This window comes from Helicoverpa zea, chromosome 5 (assembly GCF_022581195.2).
Source record: "Helicoverpa zea isolate HzStark_Cry1AcR chromosome 5, ilHelZeax1.1, whole genome shotgun sequence".
Classification (NCBI taxonomy): Eukaryota; Metazoa; Arthropoda; class Insecta; order Lepidoptera; family Noctuidae; genus Helicoverpa; species Helicoverpa zea.
The window spans coordinates 7,423,123-7,436,978 of record NC_061456.1 but is presented as its reverse complement, the minus strand read 5'-3'; the positions used below and the strand labels follow the sequence as shown (position 1 = coordinate 7,436,978).

The 13,856-nt window shown below is 35.3% G+C and overlaps 2 protein-coding genes across 5 annotated transcripts; both read right to left on the bottom strand.

Annotated features, from left to right (window-relative positions):
- Nucleotides 1-1,329: 1,329 nt before the first annotated feature.
- LOC124630427 (adenylate kinase 7-like) lies at nucleotides 1,330-7,995 on the bottom strand. Its single transcript, XM_047164329.1, has 16 exons — nucleotides 7,752-7,995; nucleotides 7,481-7,636; nucleotides 7,143-7,309; nucleotides 6,916-7,043; nucleotides 6,329-6,481; nucleotides 6,132-6,213; nucleotides 5,950-6,036; nucleotides 5,512-5,670; nucleotides 5,306-5,425; nucleotides 4,828-5,021; nucleotides 4,476-4,567; nucleotides 4,234-4,344; nucleotides 3,864-4,145; nucleotides 3,666-3,793; nucleotides 3,138-3,296; nucleotides 1,330-1,607 (listed from the first exon to the last, which is right to left on the bottom strand). The coding sequence occupies exons 1-16, from the start codon at nucleotides 7,993-7,995 to the stop codon at nucleotides 1,401-1,403; spliced, it is 2,469 nt and encodes an 822-aa protein (XP_047020285.1). The 3' UTR covers nucleotides 1,330-1,400.
- Nucleotides 7,996-9,243: 1,248 nt separating this feature from the next.
- LOC124630461 (band 4.1-like protein 5) lies at nucleotides 9,244-13,178 on the bottom strand. 4 transcript variants are annotated; one of them, XM_047164374.1, is made up of 2 exons: nucleotides 13,041-13,178; nucleotides 9,244-12,559 (listed from the first exon to the last, which is right to left on the bottom strand). In XM_047164374.1, exon 2 carries the CDS (start codon nucleotides 12,541-12,543, stop codon nucleotides 10,543-10,545), a length of 2,001 nt encoding a protein of 666 aa, XP_047020330.1. In that variant the 5' UTR covers nucleotides 12,544-12,559; nucleotides 13,041-13,178; the 3' UTR covers nucleotides 9,244-10,542. The 4 variants fall into 4 exon arrangements, with proteins under 4 accessions (XP_047020330.1, XP_047020331.1, XP_047020329.1 ...); XM_047164375.1 differs by having other exon boundaries at nucleotides 13,051-13,126; XM_047164373.1 differs by having other exon boundaries at nucleotides 12,936-13,086.
- Nucleotides 13,179-13,856: the final 678 nt, after the last annotated feature.

Below are 13,856 nucleotides of genomic sequence, written 5' to 3'. Positions count from 1 at the left end.
TGACAGGTTCTTCTTTTCGTGTGAGCCACAAGTTCAAACAATCTGCTTAACACTTTTCGCAAACATAAAATTGTTAGGGCGTCAGCAAGGGTCATCCTAACATGCGAGATTAAGGCCACAGGAATGTAAGTACGACTGCTAATTACTTGGTAGATTGCAGGTACTCCAAAAGCGATTTTAATCCTAACCTGTAATGGAACTTGAAACCCCGCGTACTTACAAACTGTTGTGCAATGAAATAATTAGTTCGTAGAAGCTGTAGGTACATAAATTAAACCTGAGGCAAAGAGGACTATGTTGATAACTTGATACAAACAAAACTGTTGGTTAAGTTAGTAGGGTATATTTTTTATCATGTTACTTTTGATCGATTAAAGCTTTCAATAATTCAGAGTGGCAATCAACCAACACGTGGGTTGATATAATAGTTCTAATTATTTAATTGCTATGAAGGGCATTACATACCAGAGGTACCTAATAGCTTATAATAGGTATGTATTTATTCTCATAGTTTTTTTACATAAACGCAATATTACATACCTGTACCTGCATATCTACCTAATTACCTATAATGTTGACCTAGGTTCGCTAATTTACTAATTGATAACTTTTGATTTTGCGGATGACATGATGGTTAATCGAGATGTTGGAATATTGGAGGACTTATCTACTTTCCGGTGCTTCGCCCTCGTCCCTAAGTAACCATACCACGAAGCCGGATTCGCCTACTAGAACTGAGCTTCCTGAAAAAACTTAGATGTAATTGATGTAGTGCCTGATAAAGCGTTTAACGAAAATATTTAACCTAGTTAAATAACTTAAATATTTTATAAACTTATTTAAATATTTACTATCTTATTTATATATTATAGGTACTAACTTTTTTTTACACTATGTAACATAGTTAAATATTTTTGCTTTATGATAGATATCAATGCAGATTATAAAATATAAATGGGCTCAAGCATGCTTCCCTGCGGCAGCCCGTATTTTAAGTGATTTTTGTATAGTAAGGATCCAAGTATGCATCTGATAGCCAGATCTTAAACCGAATACCTAAAGAGAACATCTGATACAATTAATTTTGTTATTTTACATATTTTCGTAACATATTAAATTCGTAAAGTAATAACGTTGTTTCAAACGCTTCCAACTTGTACAATAAGGATTTGACTATTTCAACTATCGACGTACTAATATTCTGAAGGATAAAGATATAAAACAAGGTTATGAAAGGATAGACCATATCACCAGTGCATACTGATGTTCAAAGAAAGTACAATATATTGAACTGTAGATATTTTATTTTAGTTTCTAAATTATCTCATATTCGTTGTAACAATACAGGTGAAATTGTGAGTAAAAATAGGAATATTGAGACTTTGTAACCTACAATATTTTTATAAAGCACTCATCGGGTTCACTTTACGGCCTGTTTCGGGGTTGTGTATCTCACAATCTGGAGTTATTAGAGGTTCGATTTGAATGTCAAGATCCTTCATAGCGTCGTCCAGTATTTTGATCTTTCCCAACAGGTTTTCAGCTTGTAAATTATACCCTGGTTCAAGCATCTTACCGGTTGGATTCAGCTTGAACAGATGTTCCGCCTGATAAGGTTGATCAAATACATAATTCGGATTAATTTTTCACAGGTTTAAGCATTGCTTTATGGAGTAACCCCTGGGGCCCGATTCTCCTAAGTTAATAATGTCAAAATCGAATAGAAATCGAATCGCAATATGATCGCAATAGCAGTTTTAACCATATCGGGCATTCTGCTACTAATAAAAGACCAATCGTATTCGATTGACATTTGATTGGTGTGCGATTGGTCTGCTATTTTGGTCTATACGATAGTTTGCTGTACAATTATTTTGCAATCGTAAATCATTTGCAGACAAAATTATTCATTATTGAATGACAGAAAAGGATAAAAAGTTTATTTCAAAGAAAAAATAGCGGAATGCCACATACGCTTCAATCGTAATCGAGTCGGGATCGGATCTCAGTCGAATCGAGTCGAACGTCAATCGTAAGTCGCTTAAGTAAAATTAGGAGAATCGGGCCCCAGGTAACTTAATTGAATGTCATTGCTTTCTGCCTTAGCAGGATTCGATTTAAATCGTATAGAAAAAAAAAATGATTACAGAAACTTTTCGCTTCAGATTTATATTCATAACAATATACTTGTTAATAGGGCTTTATTTAGCTTTTAAAAACATGATTATAAAAAAACGAAGAACTTCAATAAATTCAAACAAAAACAATACAATCACAATTCAATGAATGAAATTCGGCATCGCCAGCATTAGTTACCAAAGTAAACGAAAAATTAATCAACACAATCATAATAAATAAAAATGAGTAGGTACATACTCAAGTGGCCTTACTACAAAAACCTAAATACATGATTTACACTTGTCTAAAAAAATTGTGGCTGCAAAATGAACCATATGTCAACGTCATAATTTGACATTTTTTTAGACAAGGCTTAAACTGACGTTTAAAAGTTTTTGTGGTAAGAAGGTAAAAGTTTATGGTAAAACATCATGTGGCACTTTGGAATATCTAGATTATTTAAAACCGCCTAGAGTGTCAACGTATTTACGATCAAGACTACTATGGCTAACTTCTTCATCTAACTCTGCTTGAGCTACCCGTTGTAACGTGGCCTCCTTGGGCCTTTCGTCGGCACATTCTTTCGCCAATCTCATCCTCTCCTCGTGTAAATTGAATTTTTCTTCCAACGCCGTACCAAGTGGATTCAACTTGAATGTTTTTTCCGCCTGACGATTTCCAAAGTAAATTGTAGTGACTTACAAAAAAATATGAGACTGCAATCTACGCAAAATTATGGTAGCATGCTAAACTTTAAGAAGTAGCAGAGTTATTCCTATGATTACCATGGCATACCCACAAAAGGAGACCGTGTTTCGTTGAATTAACAAAATAACCCAGGTTGAAAGATTAATTTAATTACTTGCAGAAGCTATTATTACGAATTCTAAATTGGCTTTTTAAAAATACCAGCGCCAGGCAGAAAACAATGGCCTGACTGGGAAAATACCGAGAGAGAAATATCTGTATTTCAAGCTAGGCTTACTACTACAAGTGATATATGTAGAAACAGTCCTTACTAGGAAATCAATTGGATCATCAGGTCGTAACTTGGCAACTTCAAGCAAGGCAGGCGTGAGCGTCGGAAAGATATGATGGACAAGGTAATTGCGCATGGGTTCGCCTGCTGCTGCCAAGGCTGCTTCCTCTTCATCGCGCAACATTGCATACAATTCCGTCTGCATAGTACAAATTAAATAAGTCAAGAGTACGATAAGTGTGTCTAATCAATAGTAAATTCATAGTCTGGGAAATATTGAAAATTATTCCGAGAGACTCTTAGACGTGCTCGGCTCGCGAATGCAATTGCGTGAAAGAATGCTTGCATCCTTTCGATTACCTCTACTATAATATTAGGTATTATCTTTTTATGGACGTGCTCAAAAGAATACAGACCTACATTTGAGTAAGTGCCACTCCTTAAAAAAATAAATATTAAAAATGTCTGATTGAGAACCAGACGGTTTATGTATATATTATTTGCTACCTATTTACTTTACATATCACCCCTATTAATATAGGTACCTATGTTATATCAAAGTAATCACCCAATATTCCATTTTCTCTTCACGTTCCTCTTTCATTTTCTGTTCCATTTCTTTTAAAGCCTTAGCCTCCTTGGTTCTCAAAGTTTCTATTTCTTCTTTTTCTTTCTTCTCAGCAGCTTCAATAAGTGCTAGGACAACAAAGACAAAATTAATATATCTGTTCAATCAAAAGTGGATCTACTCATCCCTTAAACTTACCCTGAAGTTTTCCATAGCGACAGGGGCGACCCATTCGCAACGCCACAGCTGCATAAGGAGTCTTCATTGCGTAATCTGTATGGTCCTTAACGGGTACAACCAGTGGATGTATATCCAATTCATCAAAAAAGTTGAGTGGAGTATTTTCTCGAGTGTCACCAGCGCGGAATTCGCTCAAACGTTTCAAAATAGTTTCTTCGTCTAACCGAGAGTCTCCTTCGGGCTGTCTCATTGCTTTCTCGCAAACGAAATCGTCGGTTGTATCTAATGATACCACAATGTCTGCAAAAACATAGCACGAATTTAGTTGTACCTTAACGTTATATGACTGTATCTCGGTTTTTTCTAACAAACTTGAGTTTTTCCATACCTGGTAATAGCTTTTTTAGCACATTGCTATACAATTCAGTATCTTCGTCAAACGCTTCCTCATCTGGCTCTTCTCCATCATCAGAATCTTGTTCATCACCCTTGTCAAACACTGTAGAGATTAACGATTTTTTTAAGGTAAAATTTTTGAAAATTTTACGAAATTCTTGATTTATTGTAGTACATAAGGAGGTAATATTAGTTATTTTTTATATTAAATAAGCAATTACTGGAATAACTTACGTGCTTGGCATTGCGTTACCGACGATGGGAATCCATCGAGCACCCATCCTCTGTTCAACGCATCACGACTCAACAATTTCTGACGCAAATATCTGGACAAAGGACAATGGGCAAGCTGTATGGCATTTGGTACCAGCTACCACAGTATAATGTATAATATACCATTACAGAGATATCTACGTTAAGAAGAAATAAAACGATGGGGCCTGCCTCAATTAGAGTAACGAGATTCGACACAAAAATAAGTTGTACCAAAACGGTACAGGGTCCATCGTCCTTTCGAAATCAGTTGCTTCACTTGGTGTTAGATACCTATTATTATAGTTACAACCGCAAAGTCAAAATGTGTCACCCTATAATTTCTTCATCGGACAGTGGACGTCCAGACTGGAGTACTGCTAGGTTTTGCCTGGCTTGTTCTTGGACCCCGTCTTCTTCATTGTCCATGTCATCATCCATGTCGGCCATCCCCAAGTCTTCTTCCTCACCAGTAGGAACACCTAGAGCAACAGTCTCGCCTACGTCCCAATGATGTACACGCCACGTCTGAGGTTCAAATATAAGTAAGGTTGCAACAGTTGTTAACTTAAAAGCTGTATGAAAAGGTTTTAAGACAAATGTATTTTTACTACCTAAAACATATTTTCTATCAATGAATCACATTGACAGATAGACAATAATAAAAAAAACAATAAAACATACGTACAAAAACAAACACAAATAATTAAGAGCAGTATTATGAACAGTCATCTGTTTTAATGATTCACTCGGGTATCGTATTGCCAAACAAACAAATAAGTAATATCCTATTAAACCTAAATAGGACTAACCAAATCCTCCAGCATATCTTGAGCGATTGTTTCTGGTGAAATGTAGACAAGACCGTATGCTTCACAAATACTCTTCGCCAATGTCGTTTTTCCAGTGATCGGCGGGCCGTATATGACAATCTGTGATAACATAGGTACACGTGAGTTCAAGCGGTTTACCTTGTCCCAATAAACAAGTGTTAGCTTAAGCTTTTGTTGTTTGCTACCTTAAAAGGTTTCAATCCCCTCTCTTTCTTAAACTGCTTCATAAGTACGGGTATGTTCTCCGCAAAGGTCAATTCAGAAACCCACTGCAGTGCCATTGTCTCGACAATGAAAGTCGGCTCCATATTCAAATTGATTGTCATTAAATCGTAGATTCGTTGCTGTAATGTTTAAAGCAATATAATGTTTCGGGTGTAGCGGTAGATATAAAAACCGCGAGACCTTATTAAAATCCTGAGTATTTATTCCCAACTTAGCTATTAGATAAAATAATGTGAGTTGGTGTGTCATAAATAGAGGACGCGAAGTAGGTCCCTTCGGCCGAACATCACACCGACAACATAAAACGTTGTTTTAAGGAAATTGACGTTTGTGTTGACGGTGAACACAGGCCTTGGCAAGGGTTTGAAACTGTATTAGATAGTAGGTGTATAGCTCACATCAATTTCTGGTATCAAGAAAGCGTCTTCCTGTGGAATACATTTGAACATTCCAGAACCCATTAAGCGTCCAAGTGGCTTGATTATCTGCAACAGGAATGAAGTATTTTATCGCACCTGCTTGACTCTAGTTGAAGAGATAACAAACCTCATTGTATTGAACGAAGTAGACGTCGACTCACTTCTTTTTGTTTAGAAACATTTTGTTCCACAGCCAGAATGTAAAGTTTTTTTGGAAACTCTAGAACGAGGTTGTGAATGATTCTGAAAAGCAGGCAGATTTGTTTGTAGATTTTCCGACCAGATTTTAGGAGTTAAGGCAGCTAAGAAAGTAGATAGCTAGTTCACAGGTCTAAATGTGTCGCATAAAAAAACTTACAGCGCTAAATCCACAACGTTTATCAGAGGCACAGCGTTATTTCCTCGGCCTAAGATTGGAAGTATCGGTTCACACTCCCAAGCTTTTTGAAACCAATAGAAAAGAGTGTCTTCTTTGCCACCGTACGTCACCCCAGCACATACTACCAGCGCACTATTCAAATAAAATAATGCAGTTTATATTGAATACATGGCACAGTCAGCTTCTAAATTTAAAAAACTGCTTAACTCCGTGTCGTTGTCTCGTCGATAACTTACAGAGTATTCATCTATTTTTTTTAATATGGATGGTAAGCAAATTTTGTCGTTTAGGTATGTTGCTAAGAAATTGTGACCCTTTACGAGCCTTTACGTACCTAATAAGGCACTTTGAAAATGTTGATTTGTTCAGCTACTTTTGACGCTGACCGTACAATAGCTACTGTAGCTACTGTCAAGTAGAGATGAGCATAGATTTAATATTATCCTTATTCGTCAGAAAAATAAGCAAGCAGCTCTTACGATTTAGTATTGGTGCCTATGGAACTTCACCAAAAATTAAAAATATATGTCTATTAGGCTCCGATTTTCGCTAATTAATCAACTTACCCTATTATTGGCCTATATTTCCTGGCCATTAAAATCACTTCATTTTCAGCATCATAGTGCAATTTATAATTAGGGTGTGGCTTCCTTTTCCGAAAATCTGTTTCTATGAAAGGCATATCTGGGGTATCCTAAATAGACAGATATAGGTTGTTATTAGATACAAACTAACATTATCTTAGAAGATCTAATTATGAGAGATGTATGAGGGTTACGAAAAATTCTCTTACCGGATCTAACGGTTTGGTGGAGGCCCAAGTCATAACAGTGGATATCAGTATCAAATAGCGCTTCTTAAAATCTCCGGCATTATTAACATTAGCACTTGTCGCACCGCTGTCATCCAGATCTCCTGCCTTTGGCGGCGGAGCTTGTTTTTCCAGCAACTGCTTTAAAACTGTGAACATGTCATGATAAAAAATATCCAAATATAGGTACTATATAGACTGGAAGCCGATCCGGCTTCCGGCCGAAAAGGCTTAGAAGATGGATGATGACTCATCTATAGTAAATCATGATAATTATGGATAGTACCTACATATACCTATTTTGGTGTATGTACGCGTACCTTTCATATACTCCATCGCAGTTTTAAGTTCATCTCTATCGTAGCTGATATCCAAAATAACAGTGCCGCACGTCAGCATTTGCGGTATACATTCAGTTTTGGATACGATCCTCGTAACATGATCTATCGTTTTTATCTTCAAATTGGTAACAGTTCCTGATAGACAGTACAGATTTATTACTTAGATACGTACCTTCTAAAAACGGATTTAGCAACTAGTGAAGCGATAATTTAAAGATTTATAGGAGAACTTAGCCCTAATGCAAATTACCGATTATCTCATACGGCTGTTCAGGCACAGGGGGCTCTGGAGGAACTGCATCTTCACCCAGAACAGTTTCTGAGGTTTCTCGTGTTGACGCTGCTTGTTTCTCAAGCACTTTAGCAATTTCCTTCAAGAAATATTGCCCATGGTAAGAGTCTAAATTATTTATAAAATAACGCTTGAATGAAAATACGTTTCCGAGATCGGATGACGACTTATCCGAAGATATTCTCTCCGCTGATTTTTTCATCTTTGTTATAATCTCGTAAAATATTTACTTTAGCTTTCTCTTGTGAAGTTGAGTGACATTATCATTGACGTTTAAATAATTTTGAATTTTTAAATAATTCGGTTACCTAAGTAAAAAAGTAAACGCAAGTAGTTTGTAGGTGGGCACTACACGGTCACGTAGATAGGTACTTAAAAGAAATAATACATGTGAATTAAAATAAATATTTTATTATAATCCAATAAGTAGTTAGTAATATAATAATGTAAAATAATACAAAGAAAAATAAATCCCGATATAATAAAAAATATTCGATAATAGATTTGTCTTAATAACTAAAAACAAACAATAATCAAATAAAATTGCTTACAGAAAATTTTTTTAAAACATTGTCATGTGGCTAAAATAAATGTCTCCATTTATTGTCGTTTATCTTTCAAGTAGTTGTTATCTACATGATAGGCACTTTTGACACGGAAATTGTAAAAGGCTAGATTCATGTGATTGAATCTATATGTAGCTTCGACAGTAAATATAATAATGCAATTTTCACAGTAACTGCCCTATTTATACCTAGTTAAATCTTAATAGAATATGTCGCTGGTCTATGTTGTGACTGCTTTGTACATATTATTGCAGTATTTACTACCCATGTACTTGACGTCTAATACTTTAAAAACCAGTCGTTACTGCCTACCGAGATTCGATTAAAATAATCGTTCGTTCAATGTTGATCCCAAGCACCTTGTAATTCTTTAATTGGCACGATATTTGTTGAAAATCTTAATCAATTAATTAAGGTATAACATTATTAAAATAATACGTACCACTTAATAGTAAACTCCAATATCTTAACAATAACTTCATTACACATCTAAGTAAGTATAAAATAATAATTGTTTTAAGTAAGCAAAGTTACAATAAAATATTGTAAAGCATCACCCAAATTGAGACAATTTTATCAATATAAAAAATAAATATATTTGTATTTCATTCATATTTCATTAATCATTACTAGCTGCAATTTCATACTGTGTATGTATAGGATTTCAAATAAATATTCAAACTTATTCACCAAATAACTAAAAGCGGGTGATGTCCTACAATGTTATTCATAATATATTTCCGGTAAATAACATAATATTACCGTATTAAATGCTAACTGAAAACACGTAATTTAAAACGTGTTAAATATATTATATTTTATGTAACCCAGTTTACAATATAGGTAAGTACATCATCAAAGTATATGTATCAACCAAGAACAAATTTTTGTTTACAATTCCAATACAATTTTTAGAGCAGTCCGAATGGCAAGTTCATAAACTATGGCACCTATCTTTCTAGTTGTTTCATTTTCTAATACTGATATGTTGTACTTAATGCTAATTGTATAAATTGTTTCAGAATGATTCCATATTTAGGACGGCATCAACTCTATCACAAAGTTTCGGATTTATTTTAACCAGTGCCTTAGGTTGAAATTTTCATACCTTTGTTCATTCATTTATTATGTTGTTAACTAGCAAGCAGGCGCAACAGAATCATCCAAACCTATATATTTCGACGATCCTGTTGGACGAATACTGGTTAAAATATCCGATAAAGGCCCATTTTCATCGACAACTCAATCCGTATTTCTCAAAACAAGTGTTTACTTTGAAAATTGTACGTGAAAATGCATAGTAACAACTGTTTTAAGAGAATGGAGGTTAGAGTCTTCGAACTTGGGCCTATGGGTTCCTTTCCGACACACTCGTCTGTCGTCAGACGTCGGGCCATAAAATTCCATAACGTGACGATGAAGAATTAGCCGCACATGCGTCTATCGCTACTCGCTAGCCGTTGGCCGTCCGCCGCGTGCGACAGACGCCATTGTCGGAATGGAATGATATATTTAAAAATGTAAAGTAAATAAAAGGAATGTATATGTACCCCCTCTCTAATATGAATATTTAGAGAATTTAAAAATATTCCCAATTTTTTTATTACAAAATGTTAAGTACGTTAATTAAGTACATGTAAAAATGTTTAAGCTTTTTTTTATAGATTTAAGTATCGATATCTACTTAGTACACCCAAGCGGAATGAAACCTGTTCATCGCACATTTGTTTAAATATATTGTGGCTATTTAAGGCATCATCTCGCTTTAGGTTTCCTTCGAAACTTTGAAAGCGAAAATTCATATAATTATTAAATCATGTTATGTATACAAAGAGTTTTAATGTATTTTGCCGTTTGGGCAAAGTACCAAATATGAAAACCAGGATCAAACAGCTACAAATTAAAACTAACTGAAAGATTGGTAAATAACCAACCAAAATCAGTAAGACATAAAATGTGAAGAAATATATTCTAACTGCCATTATAACATTATAATTCCCATTGTAAAAATAAAATATGTATAAACATTTAAGGTATTGATTCTAATTTCATTGACTACCTTATTTCAAAAATAGGCGATTTTCTAAGGCACTATATTAAAAGCAAACATGCAATTTAAAACTACATTGTCATTTTTTGTATTTTTTAACAATATTTTCTTAAAACTTACCTACACAAAATAATTACAGCTGTGTAGTAATAACAGACTTACGATGGATAATTGTAATTTCCTTCTCCCCAATTCCTGAAGGCGAGCTTGGTTCAGAAGTGACAAGCCACGGCGACAGTGATGATATCGGCTGAACCTTAGGAGTCACATCCTCCTTCTTCTCAACTGGCTTAGGAGATGCCAATTTTGCTTGGTTATGAGGTGGCTCTACGACCACAATTGATACATATTGCGAATTTATTGGATTTGTTGGTTCATTCAGTATTTTAGGTGATGGGGTGGATGGTATGGCCAGATTGATGTTGGTAGATTCGTTTATAACCTTCACTTCATTTTCTCTAGCTTTCAAAATATTATTACATTTCAATTGCCCAGGCGGTAAAGCCTTTGTAGATGACAGATAACACTTTGTTTGATTGTTTGGTACTTCTTTGTCAGTAGCCGAATCTATCTGATCTCTCTTTGCTTCATTTTTAGAATCATCATTATTAAGTTTTTCTTTAACTAAACTCATAAGGAGATCATTCAATGGGTTCGATTCTGTCACAGGTGAACAGCTGCAAGCAGGTTTGTTAATCACAAGTTGAGTCAAATTGCTCTTCTTTTCTTCAATCAGCGATTTATCCATTTTGAATAGTACTTTGTTGCTAATAGCATCATCTTTTGACATCAATACTTCTTCAGCAGGTTCTTCATTTAGTAAGTTCTTTGTTGATGGCTCACCAACCTCAGGTTTGAGCTCAGCGTCCATGAGAGTTGATTTCTGGGACTTTGCACTACTCTTTCTAGACAGAGTATCTACATCAGGCACAAGTACTGCAGTATCAGATGATGTGCTGGGCTCATTAGCTGCCTCTGGTGGTGTAGTCTCTGGTTTCACTACACTTTGTTTCTCTCTCTCCCGCAAGACATGACTCTGTCTACGAGCAAATCTTTGACTGGGTCTTCTTTCGAACTGGACTGTGCGTCTGGCGCGATTTTGCTGTGTGGTCTGGTATTCAGTCTTTCCAGAGTATTGGAATCGAGAACCCATTCTAAAGAAGTTTTGTCGTGCCGATGGACCTTTGACTGGTGCTCTCAAGCGGAAGAAAGTGTGATGTTCAACAGCACATTTCCATAGGTGTTTGCAGGCTTTTTCATTATGTAATCTGAACACAAAGGTATGCTCTTGTTCCCGACCTTGATCATCATCTTCAACAACCACAAGTGTTAGTTTCTTTTTCTTGAAATCTAACTTGCTTATCTTAGGCCAGAAGAATAAACCAATTTTTTGAGGTCCTTCAAAGACCAGTATGCCTGTTGGTGTCAATCCTAAGTGGTACTCACACCCATCTTTACCTAAGACAATGTGCATATCAACACCATACATCTCAAGCCACTTTGCTTTGTTTAAGTAGTTTACTTCTGCTTGTGCAGGGGTAAGACCTTTACATTTCTTGTACTCTTCTAAGATTTCTATCTCCATTTCTTCTGTCTGATTAGGTACAAATCTGAACTCAGATACAGTTGCTGGAGTGTGAACATTTTCATCAAAATCACCTAATTCAGACTGTAGGGCTAATGCAGCTAATTCAACTGCTGTAGAGTGTGGACACTCTAGCTTGCTCTCCAATATATCCTTCTTCAGTTGCAAGAAGAATTGATATCTAGTCAATTCTTCTCTTAGATTATTGGGTTCAGAAGAATAAAACTTCACTTTTAGCCGTAAAGTGTATGGAGGCCCTATTTTTACTTGTTTCTTGATGGTCTTAGTTGGATCCAACCAATGTTTGACATTGTGAGTATCAGTGAACTGCAGTCCAAAGTAATCTTTTTCAATCAAATCCAGAGAATAAAAAACTTGCTCATAAAGGTCACCTGCACTTGCTTTTTTAGATAAGTTTATAGACAAATCTGTATCATCAAGTAGCAGAACTTTGCATTGTATTAAATTTTTGTTGCTTGACGCTTTCTGGGTTTGTTTATTGCGGTTTTGACTAGATGAACGCCCTCTTCGGCTTAGAAAGCGCAACATCGTTAACGGGTGAGACCTGAAAAATAAATACAATACTGAATGATACAATTCACAAATGATATTTCATGGCAATCAGAATTAAAAATACAAAATTGTTAAGAAATTCAAAGCTATAAAAATAATGTGGCAAGTAAAGCTTCGTTTCTGTAATAAACTTAATTTAATTACACATGTGTATGTTAGTTATGCAGTTGATCCCTAAATAATTTCACTCGAAGCTGTTTAAAAGCAGGTTCCTATGCTAATTTCAAAATAATATCGTCGAAGAAGCTTAAATAACAAAACACTTCGATATGGTTTAGTGGGCTGCAACTTGCAAACAAGTTTATCATTAATGTTTTGACATAATTCCATTTCATCGATAAATAACAGTAAACTAAGATGGAACTTACGAAAGCCAAGTTAGAACGTATATTCGACACGCAGTTTCAAACACTTAAGTTATTATCAAGAAAATAGAGTTTTTCAAGTTTATAAGTTTCATTGACTTGACTCACAATCACTCACTCGAACTCGGAACAATCTGCAATCTGCAACCTTTCTCAGGAACACCGCCCCCTATCCATCCAATTTTATTTCGCCACTCTAGCTGTCATCTAGCAGTCACCATTGACCATAGAGGAAGAGTTGCACCTACGCGGGTAACTCATTTTTTTAAATTTCGATTTTCTGAACATCTAACAAGATCCGATAATTGACTCTACTCATATTTTGATCTCATCGGTCGATCATACACGATATCTGTTTGCTGGAAGAACCATGGTATTTCGTCTATGTCATGGTCATAGACATAATATTAGTAAACAGGACTGCGCACCTTTACCCAAAAAACGAGCCGAGTGAAACAGTTAGTACCGAGGCCGTCTGTCCCTTTTAATAGGGTGACTATGAGATTAAGCTATGTGAGACAAATCCGAATTTGCTAAGATTATTAAACACAGATTGGTATTGAAATTTTAACTTACGCAGTTTGTGACCTTAAAATACTAATATAGGCTTTTAATAATTAGCGGGAATTAGCAGTATAAAAGCAGGGAGATTCGAAGTGAAGACTGTTTTTTTTTGTATTTTTGCTTAACATATAGACTGCTGAGCCGTTTATGTCGCCTTTCTTCATTTTTTGGGAAGCTATAACAATAGTACAACAGTTTTAATATCCATCACCCATATTTTGACTCATTACAAGAATTCGTGTAATGATGAACTGTGGAACGATATATTGCAACCACCATAGGATTCAGTTTTACAAGTATAAACGGTGTTGCGTTTATACTTGTAAAACTGAATCCTTTTTCACCATTTTAATAGTTTAA